Source organism: Rhinolophus sinicus, chromosome 14 (assembly GCF_057876585.1).
Source record: "Rhinolophus sinicus isolate RSI-liver-muscle chromosome 14, RSI-T2T, whole genome shotgun sequence".
Classification (NCBI taxonomy): Eukaryota; Metazoa; Chordata; class Mammalia; order Chiroptera; family Rhinolophidae; genus Rhinolophus; species Rhinolophus sinicus.
This window is the reverse complement of record NC_142514.1, coordinates 127,117,906-127,140,490: the sequence shown is the minus strand read 5'-3', so window position 1 is coordinate 127,140,490 and position 22,585 is coordinate 127,117,906. Positions and strand designations below refer to the sequence as shown.

At 34.4% G+C, this 22,585-nt stretch overlaps 1 protein-coding gene across 2 annotated transcripts in view; it reads left to right on the top strand.

Moving 5' to 3' along the window:
• Positions 1–22,585, top strand: part of NAALAD2 (N-acetylated alpha-linked acidic dipeptidase 2) — a 48,985-nt gene that overhangs the window by 4,010 nt on the left and 22,390 nt on the right. Inside the window, exons 3-12 of one of the 2 annotated variants that reach the window (XM_088791519.1) lie at positions 7,279–7,465; positions 9,698–9,799; positions 10,489–10,614; positions 12,237–12,423; positions 14,487–14,580; positions 15,594–15,692; positions 19,473–19,558; positions 19,849–19,968; positions 20,073–20,155; positions 20,598–20,675. In XM_088791519.1, coding sequence (XP_088647645.1) covers positions 7,279–7,465; positions 9,698–9,799; positions 10,489–10,614; positions 12,237–12,423; positions 14,487–14,580; positions 15,594–15,692; positions 19,473–19,558; positions 19,849–19,968; positions 20,073–20,155; positions 20,598–20,675 — 1,162 coding nt within the window. The remainder of the gene's footprint in view (positions 1–7,278; positions 7,466–9,697; positions 9,800–10,488; positions 10,615–12,236; positions 12,424–14,486; positions 14,581–15,593; positions 15,693–19,472; positions 19,559–19,848; positions 19,969–20,072; positions 20,156–20,597; positions 20,676–22,585) is intronic. The other variant, XM_074335619.2, reaches the window with a different exon arrangement.

Genomic DNA, 22,585 nt, shown 5'->3' with positions numbered 1-22,585 from the left:
TTTTTCCCAGTCTGTTATTTGTCTCTTATGTCTTAACAGGGTCATTTGCAGATCATACATTTTTAATTTTAATGAGGTCCAGTTATCAGTTTTTCCTTTTATGAATCATGCTTTTGGGGTCATTCTAAGAACTCTGTGACTAGCCCTAGATCCCCTTTCCCCTCTTACCCCCTCCCAAATTTTATAGTTTACATTTTACGTTAAAGTTTGTGATTCATTTTTACATAAGGTATAATGTTTGATTTAGGTTCATTCTTTTGCCTATGGATGTCCAATGTTTCTAGCACCATCTGTTGAAATGCTATCCTCTTCCATTTAATTACTTTTGTACCTTTGTCAAAAATCAGTTAAACATGTTTGTGTGAGTCTATTTCTGGGTTTCTAGTTTGCCAATTGATCTAAGTATCTACTCTCTCTATTACCACACTGTCTTTTTATATTTATTTAATTTAATTTGTTGGGATAACATTAGTTAATAACATTGCATAAGTTTCAGGTGTATAATTCTATAATACATCATCTGTATATTGCATTGTATGCTCACCACCCAGAGTCTAGGCTCCTTTCGACACCATATATTTGACCCCCTTTACCCTCTTCATCCTTCCCCGTCTCCCTTCCCCTCTGGCAACCACCATACTGTTGTCTTTGAGTTTGTTTGTTTTGTTTGTTGCTTTCTGTTTAATATCCCACATATGAGTGAAATCATATGATTATTGTCCTTTTCTATCTGACTTATTTCACTTAACATGATACTCTCAAGATCCATTCATGTTGTCACAAATAGCAATATTTCATCATTTTTTATGGCTGAGTAGTACTCCATTGTATATACAAAGTATGTATCACATCTTTATCCAATCATCCATTGAAGGGCACTTAAGTTGTTTCTATGTCTTGGCCACCATGAATAATGCTGCAATGACTATAGGAGTACATATATCTTTATGAATAAATGTTTTCAATTTTTTGGAGTAGATACCCAGAAGAGGGATTGCTGAGTCATATGGTAGCTCTATTCTTAATTTTTTGATGAACCCCCATACTGTTTTCCATAGTGGCGGTACCAATTTACATTCCCACCAGCAGTGTATAAGGGTTCCTTTTTCTCCACAATCTTTCCAACACTTGTTATTGTCTTGTTGATAATAGCCATTCTAACAGGTGTGAGGTGGTATCATATTGTGGTTTTGATTTGCATTTCCCTTATAGCTAGTTGAGCTATCTTTTCATATATCTGTTGGCCATTTGTGTGATTTCTTTATTTCTCCTTCATATCTAAAAAGATAACTTTGCTGGATTTATTATTCTTGGCTGGCGATTTCTCTCTTTCAATACTTGGAATATTTGATTCCACTGTCTCCTAGCTTGTAAGGTTTCTGCTGAAAAATCCAATGGTAATATAATAGGGTTTCCTTTATAGGTTATAATCTTGTTTTTCGCTGATTGCCTTTGGAATTCTTTCTTTGTCATTAGCTTTTTCTTTTTTTTTTTTTTTTTTTTAACTTTTTACTTATTTAAGTGTGTTTTCCCAGGACCCATCAGCTCCAAGACAAGTAGTTACATCAATCTAGTTGTGGAGGGCACAGCTCACAGTGGCCCATGTGGGGATCGAACCGGCAACCTTGTTGTTAAGAGCACTGTGCTCTAACCAACTGAGCTAACCCGCCACCCTGTCATTCACTTGTGACAGTTTTAATATAATGTGCTTTGAAGAAGGTCTTTTTGCATTGAGATAATTAAGTGTTCTGCTAGCTTCTTGGATTCAAGTTTTCAGCTCTTTACATAGGTTTGGAAAGTGCTCATAGATTATTTGTTTGAATAGGCTCTCTGGTCCCTTCTCCTTCTCATACACCATTATTCATTCTAATGGAGTCAGATAGTTCTTATAGACTTCTTTTATATTTTTATTAACTTTCTCTTTTTTCTTCACCTGAGTCATTTCTAGATTTCTCTTTTCAAGATCACTAATTTTTTCTTCCACCTGGTCTGTTCCATTTCCTAAACTCTCTTAATTCATCCTTCATCTCATTGAGTTCTTCAGTGCCAGAATTTCTGTTTGGTTAATATATATATATATATATATACAGTTTCAGTCTCTTTAGTAAAATACTCCTTTTTTTTTGTTTGCTGATTACATTCCTGAGGTCATTGTACTGCCTTTTTGAGTTTTCTTGTATCTCCTTGAGTTTTTTCCAGAACCGCAATCCTGAATCCTGAAGACTATGATTTAAATCATAGTTTTCCATGTTTTTGAGTTTATTTTCGATCGGAGCTACCTCGTTACCTTGGTTATTCACAGTACTTGATGGATTAGTTCTCTGCCTAGGCATTTTAGGGGTTGAAATCTTGTTTAAGTACTGTATTTTGCTTTTAACAATTTTAGCAGGTTGATAACTAGAGGTTTCTTTTGTTTTCCAGTAGATGGTGATACAATATAATGCAAGTTTTGTTTTCCTTACCTGTACTACTGAGACTTCCTGAATCTCTGTGGGGCAGTGTTGCCTAGTCATTGAAAATGCCCTGTATTCCGTGGAGGTGGGCATCCCCTTTGTGACTGGGTAAGCTTCGTCTCAGGCCACCACTCCTGTAATGGGATGTGGTAGGCAATGGGGTTTGGGGCCTGTGAGTTCCCCATGCTGCTTTCCTGCAACCCGAAGCTGCCAGCTGTGCTATCTGAGGTGTCCCAGCTGTCTCTACTGGGTTCCTGGAGATGGGTGGGACAGGGGTAAACAGGAGGGAGGGAAAGTGGGTTGGTGTGTCTGTGGCTTTGTTTTTTCCCCGGTGATGGTAGCTGCTCTGTCCTCCCTCCCCTACAACTCAGATACACCCACCTTCAGATGTTTCAGTACACAGATATGTCAGATGTGTTTGTGTGTTGAGCAAGGAATATTTTGTTTAATTACAGTTGTCTGACTTATTTTAACTTTAAGAGAAGAGACCAGGAGGTCTTCTCATGCCGCCATGCTGCTTATGTCCCTCTGCACACTGTCTTTATTATTGAAGCTATATCATAAGCCTTAACAATGCATAGAATTATTCCTCCCACTTTATTCTTTTAAACAATTATTTAGCTGTTCTATATCCTTTGCCTTTTTATATAAATTATAAAATAGACATATTTATGCCTCGAAAAATCCTTGCTGGGATTTTGAGAGGAATTGCATTAATCTTACAGAGCAATTTGGGATACTTGACATTTTAACCTTGTCCAGTCTTCCCATTCATGAGCATGGTAAGTCTCTCCATTTACTTAGGTCTTCTTTAATTTCTTTTATCAAATTTTGTAATTTTCAGGATGTAGATCCTGTATATGTATTGTTAGACTTATATCTAAGTTGTTGGTTGTTTTTTTTAATTTTTTTTGGAGCAAATGTAAGTCTTTGTTTTTAATTTCAGTTTCCACATGTTTATTATTAATATGTAGAAATACTGTTGATTTTTTGTGTGTGTTGTCCTTGTGTCCTGTGGCCTGTCTAAATTCATGTTAGATCTATGAGTGTTCTAGACAATCATGCCATCCTTAAATAGGAAAAATTTTATTTCTCCCTTTCCAAACTCTATGCCCTCTTCTACTTCTCCTTCTCCCCCTCCACCCCATTTTTTCCAGTGTCTTCTGGCTGACATCTGATAAGTCCATAGTCATTTAAGTTATATAACATGTCATTTTGTCTTTAATTTTCAGCGTGCCAAGGCATAGTAGTTTTCAAATTCTGTTTATGGCTCCCCGAGCTTCTTGACTTTGTAAATTTTTGTCTTTCATTAATTTAGGAAGGTTTTATTTATTATTTCTTAATAATTCTCTGCAGCATTCTTTCTCTGCTCCCATTCTGAGACTTCATCTAAGCCCTAGAATCAAATACGCAAAGTTGAAGTGCCTACAATATGGTAATATTTTCTTCCTGTCTCTTCTGTGATTTCGTGAGATCAGAAAATGCCATCTTAATTTATGGATGAACTAGAGTGAGCTATAGTAATGAGGAATGAAAACAGCTATACCCTTCTTATGGTATTTGAGCTGATTTATGACTGGGGCACACCAAATATTAGGAAGCTAATTTAAAAAAAAAAGTTTGTTTTGAGGGGCTTGTTTGGAGAGACAGTTAAAGAATCAGTAGGATGTGTTTCAAACAAATCACCTAGAAAATTACACGAGGTGTTAGAAGCAAAACTTGGTGATGCTCTTGACCAAACATTAAAATTTGTCTGTTTTTTATAGCACTACTTTGTTTTAATGTGTAATATAGCATAAGGTGGTAAGTTATATAGGAATAGTTTGTATGATGACTGTCTTTTTGGAGTTGGCTTTTCTTTCCTTTACATCCTACTGAATAAGGAAATTGCACACCAACAAGATGACAAGAATAACGGTAGAGTGATATATATTAAATTAGGAGCCTAAGACTTGAGTGAAGAGGAGTTATGTTCAGTTTTCACAGTATCTAGAATGTGGAGAAGGTGATGACTTTTGGTATGACCTTCGAGAGAGTTATCTTTTGCCATCAGGAGAACAGAGTCCTCTGAAGAAACCTATTAAGGAGAGGAGGTCAAGCAAACATTCAGAGAAGGGACTGAGGATAGAGAATTGTTGATCATAGATCTGGAGGATTTGTGATCCACAAAAGAGTCTAGGAGGGAAAGGAAGGGTACAATATTGTGTTAAAGGAATTAATGTAGAGGGAACAATGATATTTCTCCAGCCACTGTCTTGGTAGACCCTTAACTATTGCTTTTCCTCCTTCAGGAGGGCATGTGTTCAGCAAGGGTTACTTTCTTTCAGCCCAGGAATCTCTTGATTTGTCCGTAATCCAATCATTATAACTCTTCCCTCTGGCAATGGTTAGTTTGAGAACCGGTATATGACCCTATTATGCCTAATTAGATGGGAGGAAAATTCAGCTGAGATCTGCTACAAAAAGTTTTCATCTGTTAAAAGAAACACAGAAGAGAAAATAGCTGTTCTTGTTTGTACATGTTTGTTCTAAACATTACAGTGTGCATATATAATACTGGAGCTGTAATGCATATCTTGGGACCATAAGGAGAAATTCAGATGTAAAGTAAAGGGTGTTATGCCCTGCTGCTCTTGCTTTGCACTTCTGTATTTCATCTCAGTGAGTTCTTTAAAAGATAGGAGACAGAAGTTCATGGTTAATCTTCCATTTTAATTTAAGAAAATACATATTTTTTTCCTTATTAGATGGATACTATCTGCTCGCTGTGGGAAATAAAACAATTAAAAATTGTATAAAGTAGAAATTCAATATGCCCAGCCTCATTGTTGTTTCTATGCATATAAAATAACTTCTGTCTATAAAAACTTTAATGCTTTTTTTTACAAATATGTTAAGATATTAAATACTTATAACCTACAGTTTTGATTTAATGCTATAGAAGAGAAATCTTCAGAGAAGATGCTTGAGGAGTCCTCATGGATAATTAATAGCTTGCAGGTGGGAAAGGTGAATGACTAGAAGTAGTGACAGAGGGAGGTTCAGGTAAATAGCACGTTTATGTATGAGAGAAGACCTTGTGCAAAGGCTGAAAGGTGGCCACTTCAGGAGAAAAAAATGAGTATGCTAGTAGACGACACAGAGCAGAGAAGTTTATAAGAGGACTGGTGGGTCATGAAGCTGGAAATGTGGAAGAGTGGATCAGATGAAAAAGAGCCCCATATGCCATGTTGGAGTCTGAACTTGATAATGCAGGGTTTAGGGAGCTAGAGGAGGGTGTTAAGCAATTGCAAAATATGCTCAGATGAATGTTTTAAAAATATCAGTATTTCTCTAGGTCAGACAACTGAGACTTAGATTCTAGCTCTGGCATTTCATAGTTATGACACTGAACAAGTTATTTAAGTATTCTCTGTTTCCTTATTTTCAAAGTAGGGACACATGGAAGAAGGGTTATGAGGATTAAATGAGATAACCCGTGTGAAAGTACCTGGTCAGATTCCTGGCACGTGGAAAATTTTCAATAAGTGTTAATTTTCTTCCAGTCTTTTTTGGGTTGCTCTATGTTTGACTAAAAATCCAATTTACAAGACTATTATTGTTTTACTGATAAGAGGAAAGGGTTTGGGAAACTATTTAAAAATATTATTTACTTTAAGCAAAGTGAACCTCATTAACAACGATGTTTGTGAGGTCATTTAAATGGTCCAAGTCATTTGAACCCAGAACCAAGAGAACATTGCTCAAACTCAATTCAACAAACCTATATTGTATAATTCCTGGATAACAAGCAGGAACTAAGCACTAGGGAATATAAAAATAAAATTGCATGGACTTAAGTTCAATGAGATAAATAAACAATTGCATGCAACGTGATAAGAACAACAGTAGATGTATTATGTTAAATAGACTGCCCAACTGGTCTCTGGCAAACATTATGATCTTTTTTCAAAATGTCCTCCTTTACTGATGAGCAGCAAGAAGGTGTACCGTTGGTATAGAGGTGTGACGTTTCGTCCAGGGTGTTTTCTCATACCTGAGCCCCTGCTGATGGAATGTGTTTACCATGGAATGTGTTCTTTGCTGAGGGAGTATGATGTGGAAACTGCAGTTACACAAAAATATTTTAAAGCTGGGGTGGGGGGCAGAAAAATAAATTTTCCTTCTACCCTGCTCAGTTCTTCTGACTGGACTAATAATCAAGTTAACATGAGATAAGTTTACAGGAGAAAAATAACCAAATGTAATACATATGTACACATGGAGGTTCCATAAGAATATTGGGGCCCGGTGATGGGCAGTTCAGGCTTATACATCATCTTGTGCTACAAAGAAGGGGGCTTGTGGTTTGGAACTTCAAAGGGAAGGAAGGCAAGTCACATGGAGGTAGGAAAGCAGATGTTTGGTAAATAAATGTTTGCTGGGCCATCTTTAACAGTGGGACACAGAGAGGACTTTGATCAAATGGGCCTTGGTAGGTCCCTCAATTAGTTCAGATTAAACTATAGTTATCTATGACGTATCCCCCTTCCTGGAGCTGGTCAAAAGTTTTTATCTGAGGCTTTTAATTTCTTCAAAAAAAAACCCCACAAAAAACAGCTTAACATAATCAATATCCCAAAAGGCATATTTTGGGGTAGTAAACTTTGTTCCCCCTCACTGGCAGGACTAGAAACTCATATCTCTAGCTGTGGTTTTTATATCTCTTCTATAGAAATGACAACCTAATGTCTAAAGTATGAGTAATGAATCTAGAATAGTTCTTAGGCACATCATCTGAATATAGTAGTCTTTAACTCCCACTGGTATTTTATTTTCGTTTTAGTTCTTTTACAAAGCTCCCTCATCTGGCAGGAACAGAACAAAATTTACTACTTGCCAAGAAAATCCAAACCCAGTGGAAGAAATTTGGACTGGATTCAGCCAAGTTGGTCCATTATGATGTCCTCCTGTCTTACCCTAATGAGACAAATGCCAACTATATATCAGTCATGGATGAACATGGAATTGAGGTGATGTAGAATTGTGGGTACTTCTCATACTTTACAACTCCACCTTTTCATATGAGTTGGAATTTCAGCTTAAGTAAAAAGAGAAATTTGTCAGTAGTGCAAAGGAACTCATGTTTTCTAGAGAAGTTAACAAGTTGCAAACTAATTATTCAGTGTTTACTATGTGTTAGGCACAGTGCTAGGGCCTGAAGCCAGAATGAAGACTAGGACATGATTCCTTTGCTTAAATAAGATGAGGCAGACATTGGAACACATCACTTCACATCAATATGGTAAGTGCTATGAAGAGTATGATCAGGGTTCTTTATCTACAAGGGAAAGGGTCACTTAGCCCAGTATTGAAATAAGAACATTCAAAGCTGTAGAGAAAGTTTATAAGAGTTTATTTGAGCCAAACTGATGAAATATGCTGGAGTTGCAGCTCTTTATGCATTTGAAATTAAGGAAGAAACATAAGGAAGATTACATGGAGGTGGGAGAAAACAAGGCAGGATTGAATTACAGGATAGTTAACCTGTGCTCCCTTGAGGGTGGTTAGGGCTTATTTCAAAGGTGTGTGAAACAATAGACAGGGCTTGGTTAAGACAAAGATAAACCTTTTACTAAAACGTGAAAGGCCTAGAGTGTGGCTACCCACTGTGACCTGCCCAGTTAGGAATTTATGATCAGATCACCCTGTGAGGTTCCTTTCCATAGGATCCCTTTTTTCATGCACACCTGCCTGGGAATCAGAGAAGCCTTCTTGAAAGAGTTGACATGAGTCATGAAAAAGTCTAAAGTTAATTAATCACATGGAAATGCAAGATGAGAGAATTCTAGGCAGAAGAGAAATATTGGCAAAGTCTTGGAGACAAATACTAATTTAGTATTATTGGGGGAATTTAAAGGTTTTTCTGTATTTCAAGAGTGTAAAATACAAAGTGAGCCATGATAAGAGATAAACCAGTTGACCCTTGAACATGGGGTTAGGGGTACTGTCCTGCAATCTACGTATGACTTTTGACTCCCCAAAACTTTGCTGCTAATAGCCTACTGTTGACTGGAAGCCTTACTGATAACATAAACAGCCAATTAATACATATTTCGTATATTGTATTTTATACTGTATTCTTACAATAAAGTAAGCTAGAGAAAAGAAAATGTTCTTTAAAATCGTAAGATAAAATGTATTTACAGTACTGTATATTTACTGAAAAAAATCCACATATAAGTGGACCCGTACAGTTCAGACCCATGTTGTTCAAGGATTAACTGTATATGTTTTGGGGACAGGTCATAGAAGGGTTTATACACTGTCCTAAAGAGCTTAGAATTCAACTTCTGTCAATGGAAACCATTGACAAGTCCTAAACAATGGAAGGATGTGGCTAGAGAGGCATTTCAGGTAGTTTGGGGAGTCTGTATTTAGACCTGGACTAGGCAAGGCGTTCAAGTTGGAGTCTTAAGACAATAGTCCAGGTAAAAGATGACAAAGCCCTGAATTAGGATGTTAGCGGGAATGAGGAAGAGGGATGGATCTGAGAAATAGTTAGGAAGCAGTATTGGCAGGATTTGAATAGTGATTGACTGGAGGAAGGAGGTGAGGACAGAGTTCAGTCTGATTTTTAGGTATCTGGTGTGAGTGGCTAGCTAGTGATGCTAATAATAGCAGGAGGAAATGCACAACCTGAAGCAGACCTGGGGTGAGAGAAGATAAATTCCAGTTTTGCCCTGTTGAGTTTGGACATCCAAGCTGAAATGTCCATCAGGTCCTTAAATATACAAGTCTAGAAGGCTGAGCATCGTAAGCAAATTAGATATGGATAAAATTTTAAGGGTCAATGAAATCTCACAGGGAGAGAATATAAAATGAGGCTAGCAGTGTACTGGGGATTAAACACAGGGAAACATTATTTAAATACAATTGAAAGAAAAGGGGCCCACAAAGAAGGCTGAAAGGAATAGTTGGAAAAGAAGGAGAATCATGAGAGTGCCACCTTCGAAGCCCTGTTTTGTATTTCATATGGGAGCTTTTAGTTACCTGAGATCGCATGCATTTATAGAATTTTCTACTATTTTGAAGACAGTAATAATGATAAAGCTCTCTCTCTCATTGTTGCCAGTGGAATTTATCAAATTATAGAACCTAGTTTCAGGGTGCTTAATCTTAAGGGGATACTTGGGGCAAAAATACATTATTCTTTAGTAACAATCTAGAATATTTTTAACTTCATGTGTTTTGACGCTTGCTAGATTTTCAAAACATCAAACCTTGAGCTGTTACCAGATGGATATGAAAATGTTACAAATATTGTACCACCATATAACGCTTTCTCAGCCCAAGGCACACCAGAGGTAAAAATAAGACATTTTCTTATTCAACTCTTTGAACCTTTCTTTGTTATATGAAACCTATATAGAGAGCTAAACCAAGGAGATTAGGAAGATCAGACATCCTTATCCATACTTTTGAGGGTCAGTGCTATGTAAACTCTACCTAAAAATAATTAAAAAGAAAAAAAAGAACACCATACTAGAAAAAGAAAGAAAATAAATACTTAAAATTCAGACCCTGATGAAGGAGCTGCCACTCTTTTAAAAAAATAAACTGCTGAATATGTCTTTAATTCAGTAAGTGCAATAGATGTTTTTAGAAATTCTGTTTGTTCATAGTCTGACTTTGTTACAGATTTGTAGATCACACCACAGAAGTTTTAAAATCAGTATCATGGTTGGAAATTAAACATAGTTGGGATTTAAAATGACTTTTATTTATTCTATTTCCTGTGACAGTATACACTGATAATTTCTTCAAAATAGAACACACAGTTTAAAATGTTTTACATGTTGTCATTTTTAAAAACTTTTCAGCACATTGAAATATTTTCTAACTACTTTTACAAAATTAGCTTAGATCTATTTATTAAGCCCAAGCTAGGAAAGATAACTTTTGATGATGCATGTTGTGGAGCAAACTTATCCTTTGGTTTTCTCTTTAATTATGGCAGTATTATGTGTTGTTTTTCTTTTTTGTTCCCCTACAGGGAGATCTTGTATATGTAAACTATGCTCGTACTGAAGATTTTTTCAAACTAGAAAGAGAAATGGGCATCAACTGTACTGGAAAGATTGTTATTGCAAGATATGGGAAAATCTTCAGAGGAAATAAAGTATTGTGTTATTTGTTTTTCTAGAAGGAAGAAGATATACATATATATCCTGCAAATGGAAATGATCAGCTTGCATCACAGTTTCCAAAATTGCTTTCACGATGCCTATATCGTGCTATTTCCATGGTTGCACAGAAAATCCTGTTTTTATGTTCCTTCACATATCTAGAAAGGGAAATTATTTTTAACAATTTCATTGCCAAGGAAATATTTTCTTTTTTATTTAATTGAAGGAAATTTATATAAACTAAAAAATTCAAAGCTCTCCTGCATGAGCCAACTTCATCACCCAGACATAATTAAGCTTAACAGCTCTTTTCAGACCTAATTCTGTATCTGTCTCTATACTCATTTTACATAAATATTATCTTACAAAGAGGGCATCGGGCGTTATGTATTGTATAGCTGGTTTTTTCACTCAGCAGTAACTAGGTAATTATAGGACTCTAGATTCGTACCAGTCTAGTCTGGGCTTCCTATCCTCTAGATCATTTACTGTGAGCAAGTTGCTTAACTTCTCTGAACTAGTGTTTCCTCACATCTAAAATAGAAATGTTAATAACAGTAATCTCTTAGAATCCTCTCTTAGAATCCCTTAGTTTTAAATGACTATATTTGAAAGCACTTCAGGTAGTGACTGGTACTTAGTAATTTCCATCACTTTATTAAGTAAATACCTCATTATTTTAGATGGCTGCATAGTATTTTACAGAATTGGTATGCAATTGATTTAACCATTCCTCTGTTGACGGGTGTTTGGTGTGTCTTAAATGTGTTACTGTTAAAATAATTCCATTGTGAACATCTTTGTCAATATGTACTTGAACATTTGTGAAAATTTTTTATGGTATAGATTCCCAGAAATTGAACGGCTGAATCATAATGTATATTTTGATAGGCATCATCAAATTACCCTTCAAAAACATTGTGACAGATTGTACTCTTGCTAATCTTATGTGAGAGTGCTTTCTGAATATTGGAATATGTTTTAGTGGATCAAGACTGATGGTTATTTATCTTTTGTTGCTTCTGTAATGAAGAATTCAGTATCTTATAGGGTAGATTTTCTGATTTGTGGTCAGTTTGCATTATTACAAAAATGTGTACAAAAGAACTGCGGGCAGTTTTTCACATGCTATGACTATTATGCATAGAATTTTAAATTAAGTTTAGTTCCACAAATATTGTAGAGTGCTTACTCTATGATATACCAGATTTTGGAGGGTAGATATTTAAGAGTGATTAAGATATGGTCCCAGTTCACAAGTCTAATAGGGGAGAAAGCTATATAAAAACTATTTTAAAATACTTTGACCTATCCTAAAATAGAAATATATGCAATATAGAATTACAAAAAAGGGAGACATAAATTTTGTAGTTTTAGGGACAGTAGGAATGTCTCCCAGAAGAGGCAATAACTTGTTTGGAGTTGTGTAGAATAAATGAGTGTTGTTAGGTCTACCAAGAGAGAAACTGATTTCAAGGCAAAGAGAACTAAATGAGTTACAGCATGATAGAAAGCAGTGTCTAAATTTCCCTACATTATAAAATTTGTTTTCGCTTAAGTGAATAAGTCAGTCACTTTCCATTTCTACAACATGGATTGCATCTTGCCTCTGCAGGTTAAAAATGCCATGTCAGCAGGAGCCATAGGAATCATCTTGTACTCAGATCCAGCTGACTACTTTGCCCCTGAGGTACAGCCATATCCTAAAGGATGGAACCTTCCTGGAACTGCAGCCCAGAGAGGGAATGTGTTAAATTTGAATGGTGCTGGTGACCCGCTGACTCCAGGCTATCCAGCCAAAGGTATTGGATGAGCCTGTCCACCCATTTCTGCAAAAATATCGCTTGCCCTTATAGAAGGCATGAAAGGAAGCACCTACAGACTAGCATTAAAACTGTGTGCAATATAATATTTTGGATGACCATTACCATTGTTAGGAACTCAAGACATTTCTAGTACATTGTTGAAAAAAGTTATTAGAGCAGATATCCTTGCCTTGTTCCTGCCCCGAGGAGAAGTCTTTCTCGGTTTAATGTGATGTTATCTGTATGTTTTTTATAGATTATTTTTGTCAAATTGAGGAAGCTCACTTCTATATTAACGTGAAAGGAGTTTTTATCTTAGCACATGCATCTAATAGGAATACATATTGGGTTTTGTCAAATGCTTTTACTGCATCTATTGAAATGATCAAAAATTATTATTATTTATTAAGTTATACTGATTGATTTTTGAATGTTAAACCAAACTTTCCATCCTGGGAGAAACTCTACTTGGTTACAATGCATTATCCTTTTACATATTGTTGGCTTATTGTTGGATTTATGCTAACATTTTTATTACAGTATCTCTGTCTTTAGTCATAAGGGATATTGGCCTAGAGATTTATTTTCTTGTAATATCTGTCTCATTTTGGTATCAGGGTAATGCTGGCCTCCTGGAATGAGTTGGGGACTATCTCCTTCATTTTTTTTATGCACGAGTTTATAAGAATGAGTTTGAGTTTGTCTAACTATGCTTGGTAAAATTCCCCAGAAAATCCATCCAAGCCCGAAGTTTTGTTTGTAAGAATGCTTTTAACTACAAATTCAATTTCTTTCATAGATGTATGGCTGTTTGGGTTATATATTTATTATTGAGTGAGCTCTGGTAGTTTGTGTCTTTCAAGGATTTTGTTCATTTCATCTAAGTTATTAAACTTATGGGCATAGAGTCGTTCATAGTATTCTCTTATTTTTGTTGTTTGCAGGTACTAGAGTGATATTTTCTTCTTTATTCCTGATATTAGCAATTTGTCTTTTTTTTTCTGATCTGTTTTGCCAAAGATTTATCAGTTTTATTGATCTTCTCGAAGGAACACCTTTGGATTTCATTGATAATCTATCATGTTTCTGTTTCCTATTTTTAGATGTCAGTCAGCTCCAATCTTTGTTATGTCCTTTCTCTTGTTTATTTTTCCTCACTTGTTTTCATTTTCTAGTTTCTTAAGGTGGAATCTGATATATAATGTGTTTGAAACCTTCCTTTTTTCTAAGATAGATGTTTTATTGCTAGCCAGTTCTATTTTGGCTGAAAGCCAAAGTTCTTATGAGGTTTTTAAGCCTGACAATATTTTTCAATCTTTCTTTAAAAAGAATATTGTTTGAATAAGATCTTTCTCTCTTAATCCCAAGAGCTCATAAATTCCCTTTAATTTTTTTAGTTATTTTTAGTTTTAGATTATGGGACACATTTTCCAGAAATCAGGTTAACTAAAGCTTCTCTAAGGATTCAAGATATCTTTGAGGAAATAAAATAATCTTGTAAAATTTCACAGAATTATGTGGAGTTCCGGTTAAGATGGCACAGTACAAAGTCTTCGTAAGAAGACAGATGAGAAGAATATACTCTCAGCTGACTGAGAAACTAATTATAGAAAAATGCAGACACAGGGTTCTTAGACACTTAGAGAGCTCAAAGCTGAGTTCAGACATGTTTCTGAAAAAGCAAAAGCATAAATTCCATTCTGTCATGGAGAAAACCAAGTCTTCTATTCACTCAGTGTTTTTAACTCAATTTTAAAGTTCATCTTCTTTTAGCAGAACGATCCTTTTATGATAATAAAAAAAGAATTATGTGAAATGTCAGAACAAGTTTGGGAATCTATAATACCTATAATTGATTTTAAATTAAAATGTAAATGGTTTAACTTCTTACTTTTGAATTAAATAGACCATATAGGTAAAAGAAACAACTTTTGGGGAACTTTATAGTTTGATATAATGTTAAACATATAGCAAATCTGAAAGAGTAATAAAAGAAATTTCTTTGTACCCCTTGCTCAGATTCTTCAGTTGTTTTCATTTTATGCAATTGATTTTTGCAGAGTACACCTTTAGACTTAATGTTGAAGAAGGAGTGGGAATGCCCAAAATCCCTGTACATCCCATTGGATATAATGATGCAGAAATATTATTACGGTACAGTTTTCTTTCTAGATATGAAATTAAGATATTTTGCACTAATGTGTCCATTTTCTCTTCTCAAACCAATGTAATCTAATTTTGCTAAAAATTAGATTACAAGAATAGCTTGTATTCCTGAAGTAGGAATAACAGAACACACCTCCTCTTTTTTCCGTAAGAGCAGTCGGTTTACTAAGAAAACATTACTCTCTTTGCTACAAATGAAAGTCTGAAAAGTGAAACTATGTCCAAAGATAAAAATACTGATTGGAGATGTTTTTCAAGTAGCTGGATTTTCTTAGATGTTCATTTGGTTCACTTGACCTGCATTTTTAAAATGTGATAATGCCCATCATTTACTACATGTGTGGACTTGAACTAGTTACTCAATCTTTATCTGATTCAGTTTCCTTATCTTTAAAATGACGACAGAAAGTTTCTCCCTGATAGGGTTATTATAAAAAATATATCACATCATGCATGTAAAGCATCTAGAAAATGGTAAACAATCAATGTTTGCTATTATTGTATGCATTCTGTAACTGATGTTCCTTTTTCAAATCTCCTAACTAGTATTTTTTTAAAATGTCTGTATGAATACAATTTAATAATTGCTTTAAGTGCATACTATGTTATGAGCAGCTTCTCTAGAAAATTATTTCTTCTGAACATAGTCATGTATTTCACATTTTCAGGATTTCTTGTACCTAATGCATCCCTACATAAATAATTAAATTCAAGAGTAAGGAGTCTGAAATTTCCCTTTTCCTCTCACTGTTTTGTTTTCTTCTCCTGCTCTTATTACTACCATAACACATGAAATATTTTGCTTATGCATTTCAGTATGGTTCTATCACTAGAATGTAGGCTCCATGAGTGAAGGGAGTTTTGACAGTACCTGGCACTTAGTAAATGCTCAGTAAATATTTGTTAAATGTATGAGTGAAATATCTCATTGTCATAATTCATGATTTTTTCTGGGAAATTATGCTCAGGCTTTTCATGTCATTTTCATTTTCTCTTGACAGCCATATGGGAGGAACTGCTCCACCAGATGACAGCTGGAAGGGAGATCTTAATGTGGATTACAATATTGGGCCTGGCTTCACAGGGCACGATTCTTTCAGGTAATTTTACATTACTTTAATAGCCTGGAAAAGTTTTATATGTTTAGTGGAAACAATGTCAAGATAACTGTTCTGCCAGGTATATTTTGCTTATCTTCGTTTTCTCATTTTTCATAGTGAATAATTGATCTTTTTTTTTAAATTAACGTTTATTGGGGTGACAATTGTTAGTAAAGTTACATAGATTTCAGGTATACAATTCTGTATTACATCATCTATATATCACATTGTGTGTTCACCACTCAGAGTCAGTTCTCTTTCCATCACCATATATTAATTTCCATCACCCGTTTACCCTCTTCTAGAGCCCCTCCCAATAATTGATCATTTAATGTCACTTAAGAAATACTTAAAGAATGATGTATCAAATTTCTCCCAATAGTGATATCACATTTGTAAAGTCTCAAAAATTACTGCACTTGAGTTATAGGTTTAACTTTTAACTTCCCTTTGCACTTAAAGTTTCAAAACAGTATTCATATAACTTTCAAAATGTTACACATGTGAAACACTAGGCTAACTTAAAGGAAAGGAGTAAAAGAGATGAGAGAAAGGAGGCAGTATTGATTGATCACTTACTGTGTGGGTGAATCAAGTAAGTTAAAATGGTCAAGTGCATAACTATTGTAGGGCTCAATACACTTATCATTTTAACTGTTAGTAACACATGATAGTACTGTTGTAGAAGAGGAGTGATCACAGAGTATATGTTCATCGATCTTAATTTTACAGAAAAAGTTAAGTTTTCCACTGGATCAGTGCAGGCCAGAAGTGCCAAGTAGAGACATCAGCTTGAACAGAGTTGTGAAAGAGCCTGGCATGATCAGTACTTCGAGTAGTTTCATTTGTCTGAAATATAGAGAGAAAGGGAAGTAACACTGATAAATCAGAGAAGATAGAGCTGTTTTTATTAGACCAAAATTATTGTATCAGTTTTGTTTACTGACAACTTACCTTAACAATGTGAACTTGCATTCTTAGATTGTTTTTCAGTTTCTGTAATTTTTTTTAAATTTCAGAACTTTTAAAGTATAAGTTCAGTTTTCTTATTTCATAGGAATTTTATAATTTTTTTTATATAAGTGCTTATTTATCTCTATAACTCAATCAGAACAGAGTTCCTTTAACATTAGAGATTTTATTATCTAACTTATTAATACCCTCCAGAAAAACATACACAATGAAAGACAAGGGCCTTTAGGATTTGCAAACAGAAACAGACAGACGCAGAGAAAACAGAAAACATATTGCTTAGTTTTACAATTTCAGTCACAGTTCAAGAGAAAAATTAAAAACATAAAAATTCTCACATCAAGATACCAAAAAGCTATTATTCTCCTTCACCATGGACACAAAACTATTAATTGAGTTGAGCTCAAAATGGACAAATACACAAATCAAGAAAAATTGCTAAAAAAACAAAAACCCAGAAAACAAAAAAGCCCCACATTTTCTGTCATGTCTCACCCCAAAAAAGATCTTGATAATCTATTAATCCATTTACAGAGATTACCAAGTGACAAAACATGAAATCAAATTCCTAACCATTGCTGCCATCAATGGGGAATAACTTATCTTCCATGAGCAAACTAGAAACAAACAAAACTCAAAATCAGTAGCAAAAAATGAAGTTAGGGAAACAGAGAGTCAGCGAAGTTAAAATTGTATTGCTACTTGGGATTTTACCTCTGAGCGACTAAAGAAGACATAGCTGGGTTTAAGTAGCCCATACCTCGTCTGCGAGGTGAAACCATTGTACGTCTCAGTGGGATTCCCCAAGTGATATAATTCTCATAGAAATATAAAATGAACATGTGTCCAAAATTGCATTTAATTAATTAATAAGGGAACCTGAAAGGAGTTAAAACTGGACCAAAGGAGAATTCAAAGTTGATACAAAAAATCAGCTCATTAGGAATGGTGAAATGAGTATACTTATAGCAGAAAAACTGATTTCTTCTACATTGCGGGAGGGAAGTCAATGTAAACATTCACTAGATAGATTGTTCATTTTAGTGGACATGAATTATTTGCATTACTGTCATGTTTCTACAAGTTAACTTGTCTCCACCGAGTTGTAAAATCGTTTAGTTAAAGACAGTGTGACAGGCAGGCAGGAAGGAAAGTAGAAAGAAAGAACTCTGATGGATGAGCTAGGGTCTTTCTCAGTTTTTCCTTACAGGAGTATATTCATTCATTTCACAAATATTTACTGAGCATCTACTATATTCCAGGCAATATTCTGGGTCCTGAGGATTCAGCAGTGAACAAAACAAGCAAAAATACCTGCCTTATGGAGCCTACATACTAGAGTTCCATTTATTTGGAACATGATGAGTTTGAAGTCATAATAGGACAGACAAGCAGATATTTAGGCATTTCTGGAGTCAATGATAAAAACTAAAAAGATACATGGATTCAAGAAAGATGTGGATGAGCTTCTTGGAGAATCTGAGCAGATAACCTACGATGATTTTCATTAAAATAATTTTTTAACTAAAAAGTTAAAGATTAATATATTTTTTCTCATTCCTCATTGTTACATTCTTTAATTTTCTTCATTTGATGACATAATATCAATGAATTTGGGTTTCTTACCAGTAGATCTTAGTCTCATATTTTTAGAAAATATGCTATATGATGTTTCTACTTTTTTTGCTATTTTCATCAGCAACAAAAGTAAATCCTTTACTTAATGTCTTAAAATGAAAAAAAAAACAAAAACAAAAAAAAACATTGATTATCTTTTTTCCCAAAGGCACTTTTAGTTGAATATTGCACGTGAATTAAATATGCGTTCAGAAGCACAATATACTTTTGGAGGGAAAAAACAGAATCTACACTTAACAATACACAGATTTTGACAGATTGTTAGTTCTTCAACTAAAAAACAAGCCATAGATTAGAAATTGCTGGGATGACCCCAACTCCCACCACCCCCACCCCCACTCACTCTCAGTTCCTGCCAATAGATAATGACTTATTTTGTTCCCTTGTGAAAAAGAAGCTCAACATTTTCCCATGTCATTTTGGATTCATGTAATGTGAATGGCATTTTTCTTTTCTGTCTGAGATTGATTGTATTTTCCCTTGAATTATAATTTGGTGGATTACAATTCATTAATGAATATTTAAAAGGCCGGCCCAAATCAGAATCAATAGTGATGGCCTGGGACTTTCATTATGCGGTTGTCTTGTACATCTTAGCAGGCGCTTCCCAAATTCCCATTTAATAGTAGAGTTTAATCATGCTTCTTACAGGCAGCAGTCAGCCAACCCTTTAACTGATAACACTACAATAATCTTGAAGTCACTGAATAGCAGAAATTAACAAACACAAAGACACATTAAACAATAGGCTTATTTGTCCTTAAATACACATATAAAGGGTTGTCTTCCTTATTATTGTAATTAAGTAGAGTATATTTAAAATTTTAGAATCACTATGCAAGACATATTAAATAATAGGATACTTTGAATTTTAAATATCAACAATATAGCTGTAAGGAAGGAGTAATATAAAATATTGACATTTAGCTTTTAAAATTTTACTTTAAGGTACGTGCTTAATACTAGGAGTAAAATGTCATGATATCTGCAACTCACTTGCAAATGGCTGAACAATACTGACAATTATTGAATTTAGATGGTGGATATATGGGAATTCATTGAATTATTAGAGTTTTCTATACTTTTGAGTTTTTTTCATAATTAAAAGTTGGAAGAATGCTATTAGACATAATGCTCTAGGTGAAGTAACTCATTCCCTTTGAATTCTAGGAAGGTTAAAATGCATGTTCATAACACCAACAAAATTACAAGGATTTACAATGTAATCGGAACTATCAGAGGATCTGTGGAACCTGGTGAGTCAGAGAATTTGTAAAAACACTTTGTTTTTACACAGATTAAAAGAATAAGAGAAGATAAATTTTAGTCAACAATTGATTCTTTTTCTGGCTTACATGAAACAACTAAATTTGAAAAAAGAAAAAAATGGTACCACTCTAAAAGAAGAGCCTTTCTTATAACGTTGATTTGTTTTTTCCCTATAGAGGAAACTAAGGAAGAGGAAGTTTCATTAAAAAAAACCATAAATTGCAACTATTTATAATGCATTCAAAGTTGTAGCTCTGTTGAACACATTCTTTTCCAGACAGGTATGTTATTCTGGGAGGTCATCGGGATTCCTGGGTGTTTGGCGGTATTGACCCAACCACTGGGGCTGCTGTTTTACAAGAAATTGTTCAGAGTTTTGGAAAACTGATGAGTAGAGGTAAATAATGTTTCTTTGGTAAGTGCTGACAAAAAGTGACTCACTCAATTTTCGTTTATATTTAGGCAGGTATACCTAACTATTTATGTTAACAATAATTACAGGCTGGAGACCTAGAAGAACTATCATTTTTGCCAGCTGGGATGCAGAAGAATTTGGACTTCTGGGTTCCACAGAATGGGCTGAGGTAAATAACAAAGAAAGCTCTTATTTTCTTGGATAACAAGGAACACATATATGTATCTCAGAATGATCACAAATAGATTCTACTACCTAATATGGTTTTAATTTGGAAACTCAAGAATTTAAGAATTAGTTTGTTTTTACTTTCACATCAGTTTGGCAAAACAGAATAACCTCTTACTTACTGGGCTACAAACAAATTTATTCTTGTCAAAATATTTTAGTTTCTATTTGTATTTGTTTTGTGAAAAGTAAGTAAAATCTGTAAGTGCAGAAAATAGTCAAAAGTAGCAAGCTGTTTCTGACAAGTGAATTGACTTAGCTAAAAACGCATAGAGATCCCTGGAGTTAATTTTCAAGTTTTTGAAGTTTCCTTGGAATTCTTCTAAGAAAGCAAAAGATTTTCTATTAAGATGACTTGACTGATTATAATTTCATGTTTACAGATTCCATATAAAACTGTAAACATAGGTATATTTTACCATTCACAAAAGTGCCTGATTGTTGAGTATGATGATAATTTTTTGTAAATAGAATTACTTCGATAAATTGCCTTACTTTACAATTTCAAAGATTTATTTTTTATTCAGATATGATTGATTTTCATTTGTGATTGTCTCTTAATGCTTTATCCTTAAGTGTCTCTCCTAGGCCACTTGTTTTCATCTTTTTCCATTAGCTTCTCTGTCGAATAACTCTAAGTTCTTAAATGTACAAGGTAAGCTCATATATTGTTATAAAGGCAGGTGCACTGTCAAAACCACCTATTCTTCCTCCACCATCCTCCACTGATCTTTTATAAGTCCAGATTTTATAAAGGTGTTTCAAAGCATGCCATGCATTTCTTTTTCTTTAATTTAATTTAATTTAATTTAATTTAATTTAATTATTTTTTTCCATTTTTCTTTTTTTCTTTTTTTTCTTTTTTATTAGTTTCAGGTTCACGAAAAACTTAGACGTTTATCATTTATATCCCTCACACTGTGTGAACCCCCCTCCCCCCATCCACTATCCCTTTGTACGTTCCCCAAATTAATTTTCAAAACCCCGTGGTCATCTTGTGGTTACTGCCATGCATTTCTTGACATTGTCTCTAGCTCTTAAAATACTTTCCTCCTGACTCATTTGCTCTTACTTTAAAATAATATGAATCAAATCAAATGGGGGTGAAAATCATACACACAGTTACTTGTCTATCACTTATCCTTTAATTTCATTTACATTGCAAATCTTTATTACATTAAAATTATGAATGTGCATTTTGGAAGTAGACTATTTAGATGAATCAAATTTCATTCATTAAGGTCATTTACTTTTAGAAATATATGATTTTCTTGTGAATAGATGCACATGTAAATACATATCTCTGGTTTTTTTTTTTTAAATGTTACTAGCAGTTTAAAGATAAAAGAAATCTAAGATAAAATAATATGCTTTGCATTAATTTAAATACATGTGGATTAAAAGATAATTTCAACACTGTTTCTAATTTTCTACCAGATTCTTCATCATATTCAATAGAATACTTGCTTTAAATATAGTTAAGGACTGGTCCTTATTTCTAATTATATCTGTTATCATGGAAACTCTGATTGTATGTTTATCTGTAGCAGAGGCCTGTGTGGGCAAGTGCAGAGAAACAGCAGTCCTCATTTGTGCCACAGCCTCTCATAGCGTTAAGTGTTTTTGTTTGTTTGTTTGTAAATTATAACATGTTCTTACAAGATAGCAAGCTAGAAAGAGAAGTAACGAGCTGAGGCTCAGCACATTCCCACTTTTGTGTGGCATTAGTCTTTCCCTACTCGTGTGTGTGTGTGTGTGTGTGTGTGTGTGTGTGTGAGAGAGAGAGAGAGAGAGAGAGAGAGAGAGAGAGAGAGAGACAAAGAGAGAGAGTCAAAGTCAGTCTAGTGTTTGTCTTAATGTCCTTCCCTCTTTAGCTTTATTTTTTTCTGTCCTTTTGTTTTGTTCTTTTTCTTCGTCATATCTTCTCTTTAAAGAAAAAATAGATAAATGGAAATTTTACAGTTTTTCACTTTTAAAAGGATACATTTATTTGGGCATCAGTGTATCTCAAACTTCACTGTATGCAAGGATTGCCAGAAACATCTTTTGCTGGGGATACAGATTTCCAGGCCTTACTTTCAGCAATTCTTATTCAGTAGATCTGGGGTGGGGCCCAGGATCTGGGAGCCTTGCTCCTCCACATTCTGGGTGAGGAATTCAAGGAACCAACACTTTGAAAATACTCTTTCTCTGGGACTCCCTGCTATTGCTATCAACAGTAGCTACAGGATCATAAGATTTTTCTTGTTTTAATTGCATTAAAGTTGTTGTCAACCAACCAGTTATCAGCATTTTCTCAGAAATTATTGTCAAAGACAGGTATTTGATTTATAAAGGTATTTGTGGACCCCTTTTATGCTAAATTAATTTG